The sequence below is a fragment of the Erithacus rubecula genome, assembly GCF_903797595.1.
Source record: "Erithacus rubecula genome assembly, chromosome: 1".
NCBI classification, from domain to species: domain Eukaryota; kingdom Metazoa; phylum Chordata; class Aves; order Passeriformes; family Muscicapidae; genus Erithacus; species Erithacus rubecula.
The window spans coordinates 23,470,367-23,491,214 of NC_136658.1; the positions used below are offsets into that span (position 1 = coordinate 23,470,367).

The 20,848-nt window shown below is 39.4% G+C and overlaps 2 protein-coding genes across 11 annotated transcripts in view; both read left to right on the forward strand.

Moving 5' to 3' along the window:
* The window catches only part of SLC22A15 (solute carrier family 22 member 15), a 41,879-nt gene extending 35,182 nt beyond the window's left edge, over positions 1 to 6,697 (forward strand). For 2 of the 5 annotated variants that reach the window (XM_079305560.1, XM_079305562.1), the window contains 2 exons: positions 3,703 to 3,785; positions 4,582 to 6,697. In XM_079305560.1, the coding sequence (XP_079161686.1) occupies positions 3,703 to 3,785; positions 4,582 to 4,588 (90 nt within the window). In that variant the 3' untranslated portion in view covers positions 4,589 to 6,697. Of the gene's footprint in view, positions 1 to 617; positions 807 to 3,702; positions 4,026 to 4,581 lie in introns of those variants that run through there. The other 3 variants (XM_079305558.1, XM_079305559.1, XM_079305561.1) reach the window with 3 other exon arrangements.
* Positions 3,915 to 20,848, forward strand: part of MAB21L3 (mab-21 like 3) — a 54,804-nt gene continuing 37,870 nt past the window's right edge. For 5 of the 6 annotated variants that reach the window (XR_013774264.1, XR_013774265.1, XM_079305815.1 and 2 more), the window contains exons 1-2: positions 4,162 to 4,655; positions 20,651 to 20,759. Coding sequence is in view for 4 of the 6 variants with exons in the window: in XM_079305815.1 (XP_079161941.1) it covers positions 20,712 to 20,759 (48 nt within the window). In the remaining 2 variants the exon portion in view is untranslated. Of the gene's footprint in view, positions 4,025 to 4,161; positions 4,656 to 20,650; positions 20,760 to 20,848 lie in introns of those variants that run through there. The other variant, XM_079305816.1, reaches the window with a different exon arrangement.

Genomic DNA, 20,848 nt, shown 5'->3' on the forward strand with positions numbered 1-20,848 from the left:
TGAGGAAAGCGAGGAGAGCAGGGAAGGCTTCTGTAAGGCTTTTGACACTATCCCACATTGTTAGCATATTTTTATCACGAATTTTTGCTTGGGGGTTAGAAAATTTAGAAAATAATGTTTTCGAGAGGCATAATGCAACCTGGAACAGTCTCCTTGGAGGGGATATCACCAACCTTTGATACTTGATTATGTGAAGCAGTGATTGATCTGATCTAATTGAGGCTGTAATCATGCTTAGAGTAGGTGGTTGGCCTAGATGATCTCAAGAGATCTCCTAGCACCATGTCTGTGTTTCTGAGTTATCTTTTCCCTACTACAAAGGGATGTTGCCTTTGTTAAAAAGTATGTATGTTAGAATTGAGTTCAAATTCAGCAAGTGTTTCTTTTAATGTTCATGACAAAATCTGTGGGGTTCTAATAGTATTGGCAAGATACAATTGACAGTACTGGTAGAAAACCCAACTAACCAAATAAACCCACAGCAGAAGGGTTGGTGGCTTTTATACTAAATAGGAACACAAACACTGCCAGAGGAAAGGTTGTAAAGACTAGGTCCTTTAATATGTACCATGAACTACAAGGAACCAATCTCAATGTAACTCTGTTATTTTTTCCAGAAATCTGTACAGTGGTCTCTGCCTTACATTGTGTTTGGAGCAACTGGTCTGTTGTCTGGGCTCTTAAGCTTATTGTTGCCAGAGACCTTAAACAGCCCTTTGCTAGAAACTATTTCAGACCTACAGGTGTGCTCCTACTGGAGGCTGGGTGATGAAGCTATGGCACTGCAAGCCCTAGATGGCTCACAGGTATGCTAATTTTTTTTTCCCTAGTACTTTTCTGATGTGTTTATTTCAGCTGTCAGCTTTAATGTGCCACTATAAATAGATTGGGATAGTGATTCTTGGCCTGTGGAGGATAGACCTCTGATGGAGAAGATAATATAGCAACCCTACCATCATGTCTGAAATGTTTTCTGGAAATGCAGGCTGAAATATAGCTGGATTAATTCATCCCTTCAAGGCCACAAGCTTACAGCATTTTACTTTGGGATGAAGTGGTGTCTGTGCATCTCTAATCTCCAAGACTGACTGCTGCAGTGTTCTTCAGCCAAAGCTGGACACTGAAGCTCGAGAAGCCTTAGATGTTAACAAGACCAGAAGCCTGTTTGTGAAGGGCTGCTCTCAAAGGCAGCATGTTGCTTCTGACCTGCCCCAGCTGTTCTGCAGTGCCAGTTGCCACATCTGTCCTAGACAGGCTCTGAATGGGTTAACACCAGACTAAATTCTGAGATCTCTTCCCCTGTTGGCTCTGGGAAATGAGATTCATTGGAAACATTGGAATTACAAAACTCCCAGGTATAAACATAAATAAATGTGGCAGCAGGATGTTTTTCAGTGAGGTTTCCTTGAATTGTGTTTTTCACATCCCTTGATTTTGGTGAACTCCTGGACACCTCTCTAGTTGTCTGTATCTTCCAGTCATGTGGAAGTTTTTTGACATGGTTACTTCTCTGTGAATGAAGTGGGATTAGAAAGAAGTAGCTAGAGAGCTGGAAGTGGGTGTTTGAATTTGGATAATTCTTAAAGTTTATATCCTGGTCCAAAAACTTCAGTTATTGAGGGACTTACAGAAATAGAATAACTGGTCCGAAGACTTGAAGGTAAACGTGTAACAAAGTGTTAGTTGCCCCATTAGGCTAAGAGATGAGACAGGATCCTTTTAACACCTTTACTTTCATTTGAATAGTAGTTGGTTGAGCACTCTGAGAATCACAGGTAGTCATACCTGTTTTCATAGAAATCATGTACTTCTAGAATAGGGACATTTGCTTTCTAACAGAAGCTTCAATATGTTGCCTTGTTTACCAAGTTTAGCTGTAGTAGTTCTTGATAGGACAGCACTGTTTAGTGACAAAAACACCCTTGAAGAAAGGTTAAAAAAGACTGCCCTGTAACTGTTAATTTTATACTAGCTAGTTTACATGCTTATTTTATAAATGTTTTCAACCATACTGGATAATGTGTTATGGCACCACATTCTTGCTGGCTACACAAATTCATCATATACATTTACATCACATGTTACTTTGGTAATTACATGATTATTACATCTTTAATTATTCAGATGGTTTACCAACAAAAGCAGTTTTTGCAAGTAGTGCAGGTGTTACCAATTAGATGTGGGAAGTCACATTTTAATTTTCTTCTTTAACCAACTATAGGCGGTATTACCCTTTGAGGTGACAAGTATTGTCTGTTAGTATTCCCACAAATTGATTTGCTTATGTCAGTCAGTCCTCTCAGGTTTAAATCTTTGTGCTTCTGTAGGCTCCTTAACAATCCCAACCTGAACAGGACCCACAAAAGGGAATGTCGTTCAGAATGTTCTTCAGGAATGTTTTGCCCAGATGGATTAAAATTACAGAATCTGAATAAAAAAGTCATTGGTTCAGGTATTAATGAGGCCATGACAGGTCTTATGAAGCTGTTGTAAAAAGGCTTTAGAATTTATTTGGCATATCCTGAATTCCTCCGGTGGAATCCATTGTCCTTTTGTACCATTTTCAAGATAATGTGTTCTGATTGCCCAGAATAGATATTTTGCTCCTGTTAACATAGTTGAATGTGATATTCAAGTTGGACAGCATCCAATGATAGCCTGACTTTCCTCAAATAGTTTTAGAAGTCTGGAAAAAAAAAAGCCTAACATGATTCCCTTTACATCTTCTGACAGGTCGTAGTGCTCTAACTGCTTGAAATTCCTTTGCAGTTAACACACATTGCTATAGCCAAGCTCCTCTGGAGAGAGATCTAAAACTACAGATTTTGCTTGCATGGTGCTGTCAGTCAGGAGCACTATTTCCATTTCTCTATTTTTCACCCTCTGTCTCACTCTTCTTAGCATATGACTAAGCAAGCAAAAGTCTTAGGATGAATGCTAGCATATTGGGGATAAATCCTAAATAATGAACTTAGATGGAATTTATACTAGCAGGAGAACCTTTTTAACTGGAATAATTTGTGTCAGTTCCATGGAAAAATGCTACACTGGCCAAATAAAAATCAGTTAACTGTAATAGCTGACTTTATTTTGGGTATGTAGTGTAAATTATGTTGTGAAAAGGACTCTGACTGGAATAGGTGTGCTATAATAGGGATTTTACCTTCTGAACATACAGCGTGGTAGTTCTTCCCTTTTCCATAACACTTTGATTTAGTATTGCAGGGCTATCATTTTAATTCAACTTGCACAGTAAAATGTCTGTGCTACCCAAGAAAAAGTATTCATTCTGGATGGAGAAGCTTTACCTAAACATGTAATATGTATGTTCTGAGCTGTAGTGGGCTACTATGTTTCCAGTAATTCTCCACAGAGCAGGCGCCTTAGACTAAATTTAAGAAAGTTTAGTAGATTTGCCACTTCAGAACCACTCTAGCCAGTCTCTCCTGCATATATTCTCTAGTGTACTGGTGGAGCAGAAAAAGTCCATCCACTACAACTCTGTTTCTTAAGGATACTTTGAGGAGCCAAGGATTTAAATCTGAATTCACATGATGTCTTTTGCAAAGTTTTAATGCAGTAGTTTTCACCTGTGTTTTCTTACTTTTTCTATGCCAGCATTCTGTAGAAGTGTAATGGTTCATGCTCATGTATGTTGAGATGGATTTAGTGGCTTCAGTCTAACTTCCTTTTTCCTTCTAGTCTGGATACAAAGACAGCTCTGCAGGGAGTGGAAGTGAAGATGAGGAGTTCTATGATGCTGATGAAGAGACTCATATGATCAAGTAATGAAAAGAAGAAACACTCATTTATTTTATGCTTCTTCTTGCCCAGTCAGTCCAGCTGTATGACATGTACTTGCTTGCCAGGCAGTGTAATTGGGCAAGTGCCTGTGTTTTTCCTTACTAGGAGAAGGATTGGAGTACTGTTCAGACTGATGATATCACTGATGCTGTCCATACGAGGCAGCCATTTCAATTCTTGTGGTTCAGAGTGACAGTACATGGACTGCATTTGAAGCCAGGTGAGACAGCAAGAGTGGGATGATATATTTCAGAAGCCCAGGAAATAACCTAGGCTTAGACAGATTTGGACATCAGTGCACATATGTTAGTATTTTATTTTCAAGGTGGTGGATTTTGTTTTTTGTATAAATTGGTAAACTTGGGAACTACCACTGTATTTTTCCATAAGGGTGGAAGAAGTCAGAGAATGTGCTACTCCAGAAGGAACAAATTGCTGAAATTGTATGTTAAAATGGCTTTTGCATATTTGGGAGAGGAGAGGCAGCTGTGAACAAAAGATTTCTCTGTGTGCACACCTGTGCAGAATTACAGGTGCAGCTGGTTAGTCATGAGCTGGGCTTTAACTTAGTGATAATGAAGGCTGGGAGGAAGGACTACACAAAAGAGCAGCCATGTAGCCTGTGAACATAAGAAACATTGCTGACTTTTTTCCTTCTTTTCATACACAAAGCTTTTTCTTGGTCTGTCTTGTGCATATGTTTGCTACATGTTCCCACATCTCAGCATGGCTGTTTATAACTTTGCCTACTTTTACCTTGTCCTCACTTTGCCATAGCTATTGAAGCTCAGCAACTTCTCTGTGGACTGAAATAATTCTGTGATGGATATAATTTCCTGTGTGTGACAAAGGTGAGGTATTTATCATATACTCTGTATGTGTGGTGTGTTAGAATGTATAGCTCACTTTTCTAGACCTTTCTGGGTCCTTATTTCTGGAAAAGCTTAACTCTGAATGGTAAGAGGAACTGTGGGGTGCTGTTATGTTTTGGGTGTTGTCAGAAAGCTGCTAGTGTTTATTTAAAAATCTTGTATCTCGCTGTGGTTTTCCTTTAAAAAGGAAGCAAATCTCTTTGGCTCTTTTTGGTTACTAGATGTTTTTTAACCAGTGCTTGCTCAAGCACTTGGTTACTTGACCTTGTTAAGGAAAACAGCTTCACTTTCCTGTTTTCACTGAACTTTCTGAAAGTGCTGCATTAGAGGGATATGGAATCCTGAAGTATGAAACATATGAAATGCTCAAACTACAAAAATGAGGCCGTACAAAGATTCAATCTTCTTGATAACATTGCCATCTTCATCCTCTAAGCTGTGGCTTTCTCTTTCTTAAGATTGGTTTCCATAAAATGTTGGTCTTCCTACTCTGAGTTCCTACAAAAGTGCCACGCAATGGCAGCAAATACATTTTTCAGGCTCCCGAGCCATTTTCTGCAGATCTTAGAATTCAAAAAAGGTGGGTCTAAAAATATCAAAAAGCTGTCTGCTGAAATATTTATTGATTAAACTCAGAAGTTCTTTTTTTACTCTGCAAGGAAGTAAAAGTAAACAGCATCTGAAATTTGCAGCTAGCTGCTTGAACTTTGTTCACTGGGAGTGTAATGCTGAGCAAAGTGCAGCTGCCCTGGTTGATGCAGAGGGCAGCCCAGAGTCTGCAGTTACACACATGGAGCAATCCAGTTGGATCTGAACTTGATCCAGGTGTTGACTGTGAGCAAAACTGGGAACTTCAGTCCTTATGGACAGTCTATCAGCATTGTTGTGGTTTTTGCCTGTATTATGAATGTCACTGGAAGAATTCTCACTCATGGTCTTTGCCTTTTTTTTCCCCCCCTCAGACTGATGAGTAGTTGTAGATGTGGCACTTTTTAACCTAACTGGATTGTCTTTCTGCCTTATTTAGCCCTTTTGTGTGTAAGAAAATTTCAGCAAATAGGGTACTCAGAAATAGTTGGGGAAGTTGAATCTATTGAAGTATTTTTAAATTTTTTTACTCTTTAATTTATGGACAGCTGGGAAAATGACTTTTTATTGCTAATGGCAAACAGCAGTACGCCTGGCAGTATTAACATGTTGCCAAGAGCCAACAGTTGTTTTTAGGTGTTTGTTGCCTCTGTCCTTCTTCGGGTGTTGAGTGGAATATGTCAGGAACTGTCGTTATCTTCACAGGGTGGCAACCCTGTGTAATGCCACAAGACCCTCAGTAGTATTTTAATTAACAGTAGAATGCTGCAATGCTTCAGGTGGAGAAGATTACTCTTTACAGGACCTGCACTAGATTTTGTTAGTCTTCTACTAAAAATTAAATTTACCTCTTCCCTCATGCACTTTTGTACCATTAGTATACATATGTAAAATTGTAAAAACAAGACTAAAAACATAATTAGCTAATTTTTGGCATAGGAATTGCTGTTCTTTTTTTAACCTTAAATCTGTCCTGTGTTTTCACCTTTGGAATTTTGAAGGGAATATTTTAAAAGGAATTTTACATCTTTCATTGTTACTTTTCCATATCAGTTAATTCAGAAAGTTTAGAGCAGAGAATCCCTGTAGGAGGAGCTCAGCAATGTAGTGTAAGACTTTGCTCTCCAGCTTTGTGTTCTGAAGTTCAAATCCATTAGATGCATAAAGTTGTTTTTTTTTCTGAGGCTGTTCATTTATAGTATGAGCTGGCCTTCTGCTACAGAAATGTGTAGCATCAATTTTCTTCTTACGCATAATACGTAATGTTTTACCATATGGAGGTAGTTGTATCTCAGTGTCTGGGTAGTAAGTTTGCCATGAGGAGCTATTGGAAAGCAGAGGATGATGCAGCTGGATAGTCAGTTTTGTGCATTTAGTGCATTCGAGTCTGAAACCAAGGTTCTTGCTATAGTTTAGTCAGTATAATAATGTGCCATGTTTTTTGCTAGAGTAGCCAGTACTGTCAGCTATTTTCATGTTGGACAGGCGCTAAGATACCACTTTTCCCAGGATAGAATTTCTTCTCTGGATTCCTTTGGCTGTGGTTTTTTGGTTTTGTTTTTTTTTTTTTTTCAGGTAGCTCACTTATCGGGATTATGCTAGAGAGAAGAGAGCTTTTCCCATGGTGCTGATTAGTCAGGTCTCAGCAGAATCCCAAACATACCTTACCTACCTGGGGAGTTCACAAGTGATAGGTGAATACAGCTAAGAGTGAAGGAGAGTGACAGGTCATATGAGGCAGCATGGAGGAGAATGAGGCTGAAGAAGTTAAAAAAAAAAAAAAAAATGGAGGATTCAACTGAAACACTTGAGGGTAGGGTAAGTTAAGCACAAAATAGCAGCTATTGAGTAGAAATACCCTTCTTGCTCCTTGTCTTGACTTGAAGGTTTTGCTTTCAGAGCTAGTATTGGTTCCAGGATATCATATTGGGGATAACAGTTTCATAATTTCCTTTTTAATCTCAGCTGTGTCCAGCACTGCCTTTTCAGTGCCTCTTCAGTACCCCTTCTTTTTGATCCAAACATTTATTTGGATCAAAATAAAATGTGGCCTGCCCCTTTTCTTTTGGACTCAGCATCTTTATGAAATGGCATTGCACCCAAAATAATTAAAATTAGAAAGCCCTGTTTTGAAGATTTTTGTATAACTGGTCATTATGGCTTAATTTGCCAGCTTTACTTTAGGATAGGAATGTTAGAATTATTTGTTGTGTTTGTCATACAACCTCTTGTGAAATTATGCTTCAGCATTCTAAAAGGATTTTACTACCTGGCTTCTTTTGGTAGGCTGAAGAGAATACAATACAAAAGTGATTAGACAAGCTGTTTTTTTTTAATTTGTCCTGACAACAAAGCTAGTGCTCTCTGTTTAGGAACTGGGAAAGTGCTGTTCAGAGACCCCTGACATATCAGGAATTTATAAGCCATGTGTTAAAGGAGAGACTAGGATGACTCTGAGTTAGGTGTCTCTGGAGAGGTTCTTCACTCAGCATCCTGACGTCAACAAACATGGAGCAGGCTGTAGCTTGTTTCCAGTATAGTTACAGTGAAGGCTTTAAGGATGGGGGCCACATGCTCATCAGCTCAAAGTGTGCAATTGATGCCAGTGTTTCCAAACTCTGTGGATGTTCTGAGGTTAGTAGGATATCATTTACAAAACCATGGAGAATGCAGTTGAGCCATACATTTTACAGTGTGTTTCACCTGTAAAGCATATAAAAGCAGTTTTCAAGAGAATGTTTTTCTTGCACTGAGGAAAAGGGAAAAGTGAGGAATTTTTTCATTGAGTGTGTTAAAATGAGCATTTGAGCCAAAACTCTTGTTCCTGAGTCTTCTGAATGCAGATAATAATCACTGAATGCAGATTGAGTTAGTAGTATTTTGCTTTAGCTGAAGATTGGTGTGCTATTTATTGCTTTTCCCACCTTTTGAGAGCTTCTCTGGTCATGCTCTTTGACACAGCTGAATCTGTGACAGCAAACTGTGAGCCTTATAGTAAAGATATCAGAAACGCCCAAGAGTGGTGCTGTCATTTGATGGTGGAAGTGAGTCTGGCCTGACACAATGCTTGTTTCAAAAATGTCTATGTTCAGCTGTTTATTAAACAGGAGACTTAGGATATAGCTATATTTGAGTCTCATTCATTGTATCTTACTGCAAGATGGGTAAAAAGACACCTATGTAAGAAAACAGCTCTGGCAGATCTAAATGTAGAATTGGAGGGTGAATAAATTTATACACGATTTTTCATGCTCTGTACTTTAATGTATTTTAATTTTGTGTAGTCTGTTGTAGCCTTCAGATTTTCCAGGTGCTACTGTTTTTTAAGGCTAGTAGAGCTGGGTAAAACTTTTATCCAGATAGTCTGAATTTACTGAACCTTCTTGTTTTAATTTTGGTACTATTCTCTGTTTCTGTCATTCTGAAAAATGCTCCTGTATTGCCTAATAAGAAACAGATTTTTTTTGTTTTAATTTGAAGTGCCTGTTTTATAAAAGTAGTCTTGAATTTCCTCAGTCAGTTTTATATGGGACTATGTGTAAAGTAGCATCATAGAATTGGATTATGTAAGTGCCAAAGACAGTTTTTGCTGGAAAGCAATACTTCAAAACTAGTTCTAGCTGCCTACATTTAGAATTTATCCATGCAGCCTGCCAGAACTGGTATTTTCAAGCATCCCTGAGACTATAGAGACAGTGAGTTCCCTTTGCTTGTCTTTCATTACTCAGTTCGCTGAAATAGCCTTTGTTTCTGAGTAACCAAAGAAATTAAATGAAGGATTAAAGTGTTTTGTAAAACATTCAGAATTTTTACCATGTACCCATTAAAAAGAAATCTGCAGAACCTGTTTGATTCCAAGTTGGAAATGTCAAAGTTTACGACTGATAAAACCTGGTTAAAAAGTGCACACTGTAATTTGTTAGTTCATTCATCAATCTTACAAATTAGCATTGCTAGTAAACAGTTTACCTGGGAGCTTCATGGGATCTCGCAGATTTTTATAAAATGCACACTGTTAATGCATTGCTTAATAATACTGTATGGATTTTAAATCTCTATTACAACTGATATTCACTGCAAATCAGCCTTGTCATGGCTGCATGTTTGTCAGCAAAAAATAAGGTGGGTAAAACTTTGTGCAGCAAGGGCTGATTAGGCCCAGAAGAAAGATTATTTCTTTCAAGTCATTCTCCACTATGCGTACAGAATAAAGGGAGAGCACAGAGTGTATACAGCAAGACTGTAGGATAGAGTATATTAAAATTCTTGCCCACCCTCATTCACTAAAGGTTTCTAGAGGAAATCTGTCTTTATCATGCATGTTACTGCTTCTCACCAACACACCTGAGGTGCTCATATTATACCTGCTTTGTCAGGAGCCAGGCAAAAGTACAGTGGTAAGAAAACCTTTGCCAGCATTGAAACTTGTATTTGCTTCCTGGGAGAGGTATTTGGTATATCTGTTTTCAAATAAAATGTTTTTAAATTATGGAAGCCTGATTGGGAGGCATGTATTTCTGATGTTAGTCTGTAGGAAAAATCAGTTTTGCAGATGCTGATGAAAATTGTTACCAAGCAAACAACTGCTGGGTGATTTGTAATGAGAGTGGTGTGTGCTTTGATTTCAAGTATGTCTCTAAAATACTGGTTTATATTATTTGATCCCTTTCACTCCTCAAAATCCAACACAAATTTTATTTTCTTCTTGTTAAAATTTGGATAATGTGGAAATGGGAAGTATATTTTTCATATGGATAGTTTTATTGCACTACCTGTGCTTCCTGAATCAAATAATATTTTGATTTTGTAAGCTACCTCTTTATGTTGAGATTTTTTTTGTTACTTTTGTATTTAATTGATTTTGGGGAAACTACAAAATAATTCCTTTTTCTATTTGTGTGGGAATCCATGACTTAAAGTACTCAAGTCATCCTTCTCTTTTAAAGGTTTTGCCAAAGGCCTCTTAAATTTAGTTAAAAGACCTAAAACTTCCAAGGAGCATCATAATTGCACACTTAGAACATGGTTTTTTCTGTATATATTATTTGCCTATGAAAGGGACAGAAAGCCCTTAATTTTATACTAATGTCAGCTGAAGACATGACTTTTCAGGGGCAGTAAGTTTTGAGTTGGGAAACTTTAATCAATTTAATTTATTGCCAGTTAGAGTTTTTTATTACTGCTTTGGTATTGGAATTGCAAAGAGCAAAAACACCTAGGGAAAATACTGCTGCTTTTCTCCAGACACTGGTTTCTCTTTTCTCATGCCATCCTCCAATTCCCTGGCTGCTTGTCATGCTCAATCCCTTTAGCAAGGCAACAGGCAGTGCAGGAGACTGAGATCAGTCTGTTCTGCTTCTGTTTATTCATTTCTCTTTGTTTTTTATTTCGCTGCTCTTTCCTGGGTTTCATCACCAGCGTCAGTCCCTTTTGAGTTGTAGCTCCTTTTGAGTCTATTCTCAGCCTCTGCTCATACTGATTTTTCTTTGATGTTTCTCCAGCTCATCTGTGTCTCAGTTTCTCTTGCGCTGGCATGGGCTAACCCTTTTTTCTTGTCCTGTTGTAGCACTTAATCTCTTTTTCTTGGCATTTACAGCCCTTTCTTAAACATGTTTTTGTCCATGTGCCAGCAGCTCCTCTGGCGCTGCTGGAATGCAGTGCGTCGGTGCTCACTGGGCCTGAGAGGCAATGGACTCTACCTTAAACACAGAAGGATCCATCTGAACATAGGGAAGCACCTTTTTAGTGTCAGGGAGATGGAGCACTGGCACAGGTTTCCTGGAGAGGTTGTGGAGTCTCCATGCGTGCAGATAGTCAGGAGTCATGAGGACATGGTCCTAGGCAGTCTGCTTTAGTAGTTGGCTCTGCTTGAGCAGGGAGGTTGGGCCAGGTGAGCTCCAGAGGTGCCTTCCATCCTCAGCCGTTTTGTGATTCCTGTACTGGCTGCTGCTGAGCCAGCACTGGCAGTCCCTGGCATCTCCCCTCACAAGACACCCTGCAGCCCCCTCACTGCCAAAGCCCTTACAGCCATGCTTGTACACCACTCTACAGGGTTTTCTTGCAAGTCAAGTCCTGGGCTTGGGCTGACAGGTGGTTGGTATTGTGTTGCCTTTCTGTGTTGCTGTTGTCCTAGGTCAAGTAACTGAACCTACTAAGGACATAAACGGACATTCATAGCCAAGTTCTGTGTCTGTGTGCATTTACATATTGCTGACTTCAGAAGACAGAACTTAGACCTCCTCTTGACCAGAGGACCAGCCAATGGGGTAAACTACCTTTTTTGCTGCACCACATTTCATCATCATGAAAACAGATCTTTGTGTAGTCGCTATATCCTGTAAACTTTTGCATTGTTTTTTTGTTCCTGTTTCATTTGAACTAATCAAAAATCCTTCCCAATTGAGAGCTGAGTAACAGGAAATTGGCATGGGGGAGTTTAAAAATGAAGTTGTACAAAGTTGAAATGTGTACTGTTAAATATTTAGTTTGGATTAAAACAATGCTGAGTGTTACGAGCCTTCACATGTTAAAATGAGAACTGATATTCAGAAGTGTTTTCTCTTCTTTAACTGTATTTGCGTGCTCTTGTTAACTCAGAGCTGTACTGTTGGAAAGTCTGTTTGTAAAATACATCATCTGAGAAGTCGCAACTGAGACAGCATAAGCTTTCCTACAGTAGACTTTTTACAGTGATCTATTCATATGTTTTGTGAATCTGTTGGATCATCTTTTTAAGATACTCTTTGCAGTAGATAAGGGGCCATAACAAATGTTGAAATATTCAGAATAATTGCACTTATCTATTCTGTTTTCTTAATGTATTTCCTATGCATACAGCCTTACCTGTATGTTTTGTACTTCACAAAGTATGAAATGTAGGTGGTATGAAAAGTAAATGTCAGGATCTTAATTTACAATGTGTTAATAAGTTTTTAAAATAATTCTGTAATACTAAGTATTTTTCATATTCGCTAATACTAAATATTATTCTCTGTCTAAGAGAGAGTGATTATGGATAAGCCCAGGTGAATTTAGTCAAAAGTTAGTATTGGTGGTCTTTCTCTTTTAATTTTGGAATTATTTCAATAATTTTAAATACATCTTTTAAGAATTTTGTAGAGACTAACCTATGTTAGTAAGCCAACTTATAGGTGATTTGTAACAGCTCTGATACTGCCTCTGTCTCATAGTTCATCCCATGTCTTTGTAACTTGCTTTGTGCCTTTTCTTCCCGTGACACAAAATGTCTCAATAAAAACAAGTTATTTTGCAACACCACAAACCTATTTTATTGTACTGATTTTTTTTTTTTTTTTACTTGCCTGACCCTTTTGTTTTGTTTTCTGGGGGGACATGAAGCTCTCAGAATAGAATAGATATTTGTAATGAACTCTGCAGAAGAAAATTGACAATGTGGAAAGCAGGTCATTTTGGAAAGGCAGTGTTACAAAGTGCCTGGGAAACTGGGACTGTCAGTACTAATCAATATATTCCACCATATCTATCACAAATAATTTCTAACAAAACCTAGCACCAGTGGAATGTGAGAATCAATTTACTACTGGCTTCAGTTGTGCTGATTGATATCAAAAGACTTGGAAGCACTTTGGGGGTTTTAGCATAATGAAATGTCTCTGGTGGTGTTACTAACGTGTACTGGGGCAGTTCCCATGAGCTGTAGTTCTCTTATACACCCTTTCTAAAGTGGGATGCAAATGCTCAAGAACATAATCCTTGTCCTCAGTGCTCTTGCCAAAGCATCTTGTCAGGGAATAGCAGAATTTGAACATTTGTCCTCATTATCTGGCAATGAGGTGATAAATAGCTTGACTGCATTTCCTGTCCCCTGTCCAGTGGCAAAGAAAATACTGTCAGAATCTGGAAAAAGTGACTGTCGGGAATAGGGATCAGTGCTCTCTTCTAAACTGCCATCTGATTGTTTTCTCTGCCACCCTTTGCTTTGTTAGAGGGCAGTTCATGAAGTACCTGGTAGCATAAACTGAATAACGTGCTCCTGTGAATTTTGTTCTTCCCTCCTGACCCAAACTGTCCCTCTCCCACCAGACAACTGGTAGCATTATTCACCTCATTTTTCATTTGAAGCCCATCTGCCCTTTTCCCTCCTTCCATGAAAACTCAAAGGAACAGAGAAATGGCTTACTCATTCATGCACTAGCCTGGCCAAGCAACTTGCTCTGCATATTCACTAGCCTGGCCAAGCAACTTGCTCTGCATATTCTCAGTGGTTTTATTCCACTATTGTTTCTCCTCTTCTATTCCTGTTTTCAGTGCCCTTAATCTGCATTTAACTAGTTTCAGCCCTGAATATCTGTCCTGTGGCCTATTACTGCCTGGAGCAGATACAGCACAAATGATTGGCCCTCTCCCTTTGGCAGTTTGGCTTTGACTACACAAAACAGCCAATAAAGTGGAAAGGGCTGGGCAGCTGATTATGGGAATTAGCTTGACGCTGTATAATTTTATGGGTCTGAAATGAAGGAGGAAGTGTTTGCTTAAGAATGAAATTGCTTGCTTCATTTCTCCTGCTGCCTGCTCTTGAGGATGGCAAAATTGCAGAAGTTACAGACTAAAAGAATGGCATATGTATTAGCCAGACATAGGTTGAACTGGAGGCTGTTAGCTCATCTTCCAATGCCTGAAGCGTGTAGCTATGGAGGCCATTATCTAATCTGTCCAGAAATTCTCTGAAAATACTTGACTGAAGTCTCTGTAGAGATTCTGACAAAGCTTATTCTCACTAGTTTGCTGATTATCTTGGTCTGCATTGTGGTGCATACATCATACTTCTAATAAAAAACACATTATTTCTCACCTCTGCTGGTGTTCTCATTGAACAGTAATTGTTCCCTCATGGTAATTGTTTCCCTCTGGGCCCATACGTTGCAGAGTCCCAGTGACTCTCCTCCCCTGCTTTCTTCCTACACAAAGTGTGTAGTTGTCTGGACCTTCCCCTGTGCTTTTCTTGAGACATTTCTACAGGTATATTGGCAAAATCTTCCTTTAAACCTGATTGCCTCTTCAGCTTCTCCTTTCCATTCTCTCTACAGTGCCATGTTAGCCCTGGGACACAATACAGTCCTTAAGTTGACATATCCCAAGGATCACCTGGGGAGTTTGGTATCTTTGACCTTTGTGTATAGGGTGGCAATCTTAGGAGTTTGATCAGACAGCTTTTATAGCAGATTGGCAGTACTGCTAACCAAGATCATACAAAAACACATCAGCTTTTCATGCAGTTCAGACAGAATGTGGTTGTCAGCTGTCTTCACTCTTTTCGGGTCTTTCTGTAGGGTTTTGTTTGTTTTGGGTGGGATGAAATTTTTTGCTTCTTTTTTTGTTAATATTGTGGGGGTTTTTGTTGTTTTCTTTTTTCCTAATCTCATTCTCTTCCCACACAACTATTTCTTCCAGTACTCTAAAATAGCTCCCAGGGACTAGGATTTTTTGGGCCTGGGAACCCTTCTCAGTTTCCTTGCTCAGGCTGACCTGTTTGTTCTGCAGTAATTGTGTTTTGATCAAGAGAAGGCAATAGATCTTACAGGTGTATAACTGTTCTTGGCCTGTGATATATGAGACCTAGTTTCTAGCTCTGGCTCCAGTGAACTCTTCCACATTTTTTATTAATCAGTGACTGGGTGTAGCACATAAACAGGGATGCCAGTTTGGGTTTTCTCTTTCCCTAGTGAGTTTGTGTTGGAGTGACTGTTCTCACTTAGCACTGGTAATTTACTCAATTTGCTTCAAACTGGCGTGGACTCAAGCAATAAGTTCTGAATCAGGTCAATTTGGACACAACAGCAAAGTGTAAAAATAATAGAAGCTAACATTGTGCTCTGAGAGCAGTCACAAAAGAAGAATACCAGCTCCTGGAAATGCAGTGATCCAATCTCATTCAGCCCCTCTTGTTGACAGACCATTGTTGCAAGCATGCTTCTTGGTTTGGCTCTTTTAAATCTTGGGTTTGGTCTTCTGTCTCAAGTTAGATTTAAAAGATTTAAAATCCTTTTCTTGACACCTGAAAATAACCAGCAAACCTATGGTGAGACCAAAAGTGAGGCAGCTTTTTCTCACCTGAAAGGACTTCCAGTGCTAAATGTTTTCCCAGATGCATTGTTCTTCTGCCAAACATGTTTTTTCCAGATGCTGTTTTTCTAACTGTGTTTTAATCAGTGGTATCAAGTATTTTCTTTATGGCATGCCAGCTTTTTACCTAGGCATGTAGATAAAAGTGCTGCAGGATGTTGGCTGCAGGTAGGTTTTCAAGATGGTGGGGCATCCTGATTGAAACAGTAGCTGTAGTTTAGTGATGGATAAAACATAGAGGAAAAATATCCTTAGAAATGATTGAAAATGGTCTAGTGGAATATTTTATGTTTAAATTATGATGCACGGAACTTACTCTGTTTCAGTAAACTTTTAGTACATGGATTCAGACCCTGAGCACATCACCACACTGGATCCCCAGTGATGTTGGCAATACTAGAAGCACTGCTGTATGACTTGTGTTTGCTGTCTAGTGGCTTGATGCCTAACAGCAGCTGCAAAATGGACTGGACTCTGATGAATTTTCTGGTTGAGGCTGGTTGGTGGTGGGTAGCAGCATTATAACTTCATTTTTTTCAGAATTTCTCATATCCTTAGCTAGTGATCCTGGATTTCTTTGGAAATGCTACACTGCAGCCTGAAAAAATTCAGGTTATAAATAATTTTGGGTCTCAAATCTCTTCCCACGTTAAGAGAACTCATTTCTAGCAAAAGCTGTCTTTTACCAGCCTTTTTCTAATCTGTCTGATATGACCACAAATGGAAAAAAGATATCAGGTTTTATAAGCCACTGGACCTGATCCAATGCTGTGCTTAGTTTGGAAAGGATATAAACCTTTAACTTGTATGACATGAAGCACAAGCCCAAGGCTAATGTGAGAATGTGTGGCAGTGAGAACAAGCAGTATAGGCATTCGGAGCATTTTTGAGCCTGCCAAGTAGTGATTGATAACGGAATGAGTGGAGAAGCATTTCAGTTTGGCACCCATATTTGATTTTGATTCTGTCACAGTCAATTAGCAGGACTTTCTTTTCCCTGTAGTCAATCCCAGGCTTTTGTCATTGAAGTACCCCTTTACTCATATCAACTTGTTAAAAGACGAAGTGGAGAAAAACCCAAATAAATTCCCAGAACTTTTGACCCCCCAAAAGTCTGATTATGTTATGCTGTTATCCTCTGAATGGAGGCTGAAGGGTACTTAACAACTGTCACAGCATAAATGTTGCAGGGGATTCAAGCTTCAGTTACTCATTTTGCACAGTCACTTAATCCACTAATGGGACAACAGTTTAAGAAGGCAAGAGAACTGTCAGAGATTATTAAATCTGTTTGGAACACTTGGTTTAGAAGTCTGTCTTGACCCAAGTAGATGCTTCAGCTAATACAACAGACTTAATGCCTCTGGTAATTAGAGCAAGAAGAGATGGGTCATCATTAGCAACTAGAAATTTAGAGTTGTATTTCATCTGGAAGACAGCATCTTCAACAGGACTTATTTGTTACCACTGCAGGATTATCTGTGAGTCACAAGCGGTACATTGGACTGACACATTTGTGTGATTTAGCAAAGGCTTTTTAATACATGCTCACTATTCCATATGAATAGATTTTCTAAATAGTTGCCCAACTGAAAAAGGCACAATGTTGGACAACCTTGTGCAGTTAATACTACTGCTCTTATTTACAAGATGTTGGTAATTTCTTTATTGTTGTGCAGTTCACAGTTCAGATTACTTTTGATTGTAAATTTGAGATATCTGTCATATCTGTGAAAGTGAAGAAAGGAAAGCCAAGCAAGCATGGAAAGCATCAGTAATTGGCATCTTCAGAAGATGCAAGAGGCAGTCTAATACTATTCAAGGCATATATGTACAGAATACTTTTACAAGGGTTTGGCAGATCCAAAATCATATTAAGTCCTGCATATTGCCAATAGCATGAGTGAAAATGATATGCCACAGATTCAGTGTTTTTGAAAATACTCGGAAATTTCTAAATCCTCTTCAAAGAGTACTGATAAGTAAATGAAGATGCAGTTACAAAGAAAATTAGCCACAATCTGAACTCCCATTACAAGGTACTATGAAGTGGGAACTGAAATAATATAAATGAAGTGATGTAATATAGCCAAGTCATTTCCTATGATCTTATGAAGATCAGCAGGCAGAGAACTGTGACTTGAGAAGACCAAAGTATTTGAATTGTGGCTTGAAAATGCTTGAGAGGAACTGTGTAAATTGATGGATGCTCATCAAGCAGGATTTGGGTGCCTGTGGTTGGCTAGTTAGGTATGTGATACTGAAAACCTCCTCAGGGACACCACCAAAGAGGGAAGGAAGGTTCCAGTGCTTCAGCAAGAACTGTCTGGAGAAACTATCTCTCAGAAATGTGCCCAGACCCCAGCGGAGGCTTAAGACACTTCTAACAATCACTAGAAAAGAAAGAGATTCAGAGGTGTCAAAAAGATAGCCATTCTCCTTGTGGATGGGAATGTCCTTAAACAAGTATACTTGGAAGTTTAATTTGCCAAATTAATCAAGTTCAAAAGCTCTCAACAGTGCTCATGTCCGTGATATCTGATGGATTGTGAGCTAACTAGAACTGAAGAGACCTTTTGTGGTTTTGTCTTCACATGGTTGTCTGGCTTCAGCAGAGTGCTTTTTATCTCCATTAAGCTGTTGTGCACTTTTCGCAAAAAGCTCAAGCAGGGTCGTCTCAGATTACATATCACACGATTGCATACACACAGTTGTGGAAAATTTCCAGTGAGGGAGACTCCACAGCCTCTATGTGCAACCTGTTCCAGTGCTCAATCAGCCCCAATTTTGAAATTTTCTCATATTCAGGTGGAACTTCCTGTGCATCCATTTCTGCCCATTGCTTCTTGCCCTGATGCTTGAAACCACTGAGAAGAGCCTGGCTTCATCCTCTTGATGCTTTCCTTCTGTGCTACTTATAGAGTGAGGAAAAAGAAGTAGCCATTCGTCACTCACTCTTGCTGGTCTGCCTGGGCAATTAAGTTGTTGTAGGCTCAGAGGAAATATTTTCTCAGGAGATTGTGTTTATCAGCCTTTGGAGCTTGGATCCATCTCAGATTCTTCTTCAACTTGGTCTTACTTTATACAAGCACTGTCATGGTAGAAGGTTCCTGAGAAGGACCAATCTGATGGTTTCTCTGCAGGAGAAACTACATCAGCTCAGTAGACCTCACTGGAGAAGCCTAGATTCTTCCCTCTTTTATCTCTGCAGATGTTCCAATTTCTGCACTGTCCTTTCTCTTTACTCCTTTCTTCTGATGCAGGTTCTTCCCACAGTAACATTCTCTCTTCACACATGGCCATCTGCCTCTACTTTTCTGCTATGTTCTGTCCTGTCTGGTCCTCATGTGTGAAACGCAAGTTCTTGTCAGTTCAAGACTGGCTGATGCCTCACATACCACTCTAATCTGTATTTTGCTGGTGGTGTAAGGCCTTTATTAGTTGTAGTATTTACTGTCAGCCAAATAGCACTCTTTCCATCCTATAAGTAGCATAATGTGTGGTACTTGTAGGATGGAAATAGTGGATGAATTATAATAATAAGGATTATGAACATAAGGTATGTTATTATATAAAATTAAAATGACCAAAACTACTTTGTCTCTCTGCCAGCACCATGTCTCTGGATAGCTATCATGAGGTGAGACGCTTAAATCTCTCCTTGCTACATAATACATGTCTGGGGTTCCGAGCATTGAAATAACGTGTGGTGGTGTCAAGAGTGTTAAGGAAGCTGTCTGCTGTATATGCAGCTGACAGTCTGAAGGGGCAAAAGGGACTTAATGTTTTAGGGGCATGCTTTTATGGAAACTGACTATTTAAAAGGCTAAATCTCCTCTCCTGTACACTCTACTTGGATATAATCCTATCCAACCTACTCCTACAAGTTCCATTCCTACCTATTGTTCTGCTTGCCTTCTTTCAGACCGTCTTTTTTTCTGGCTTCCCTAGCAGAGCTCACATAAACTGCTGGCCTCTCAGGGGAAAGATAGCCAGTAAGTCTTTAAGTGAGCAAGAATATGATATGACCCCCTGAACACTGGGGAACCAAGAAAATCTTTTTTAGTGCCCAACTCTAGTGGAAGCTGGTTTGGGAAGTAAATGCCTACACTGTCTTTGGGAAGGAGTCCTCAAGTCCTTCAGCAAAAAGACAAAGGTAACTGTCTGGCAGAGAAAGGATTGCTTTGTAGGTGCTGGAGAAGCAGATGTCCTGCAGGTATTTGTGCTCCAGTTAATTACTTAAATTAATGTACTTTGTATTTGACTTAATGAAGGACATAATGAAGGACAACCAGCAATAGTTGTCCTGAGATAGCATCCAGTGCCCACAGAAGTACTGCCTTCTGCCAGCTCCTGCAGAGGCAGTAAATTGGTCAAGGGATGTCAAAGTTCATTTTCCAGGGGGAAATAGTGATTTTACCCAAAAGCTGAGTGTGCCTTCCTTTAATTCCATTAATAACGAATGCGTAGCAGCATGGAATCTTGTCTCTATACTCTGTCACTCCCTTCCATATGCTGATGTAACCTTCTTTCTAAAAGCCACCAAGCTTCACTGGATCTATGAGGCCTGATCAATTGTTTTTGCCTCTGAATCATCCATATGGGGTTGTTAGCTGAGCTGCTGGCAGGAAACGAGAGGCAGCTTTCTGTCTGTTTACTGTAAAGAAAGTGAAGCAAGCTACAGGAGGGGACAGGCTGCACAATATTTACTGTCAATACAGCCAGAGAGAGAGAGGAGATAAGAGGAGAGGGGAGCAGGGGCTGCAGGCTGCAACCCCAGTGAATGACCTGAGTGTAAAAATACCCATGCATTTTCAGATGGAAAAAGAGTGGGTTAGTCAGCAAGGAATAACTGAGAGCATTTAAGAAAGGATGTTGTGAAGGTCTGCGAGGCAGAGATGTACTAGTGGCATGCAGAGAATAATGCTGTGTATTATGAATGTACTGAAGCTGCACTGCAATCTGAAAAGCACTTCCAGATCTGCCCTGAGACAAAGTGGTTGCTGGGATATTTTTGCATATGCCTGCATGCAAGATCCACCATTTAAAAGTAATAAGATGAATAACAACAATTGAACTTAGAGAATAATATTTGGAGCTAGTTTTCTGTGTGAGCTGGATGTCACCATTGTACCTCAGACCAGAAAAAGAAAATTATTAAAAATAGGCATACTTCCTTGCTTCTCTCTCCTCTTATTCATCCACACAGGTATTAGGTGACCTGAGCTTCACAGGGAAAGAAGGCTCTGAACAGCTCTCTCTGAGTGTTCCACTACTTCCAGAGGCAGGTGAACAAGTGAAGAGTGAATTCACACTTTAAAGAGCAGCAAAGACCATCTTGCCATGAAACCATTCACAGATGAAGATGTAGAAATCTACATCCAGAGCAAGGTAAGACTTTATCTGACCAGATTTTCTGTCTCCCACACTATGTCTTGATTCTGAAGGGTGCCAAATTTGACAGTTGCTCACCTGCTGTT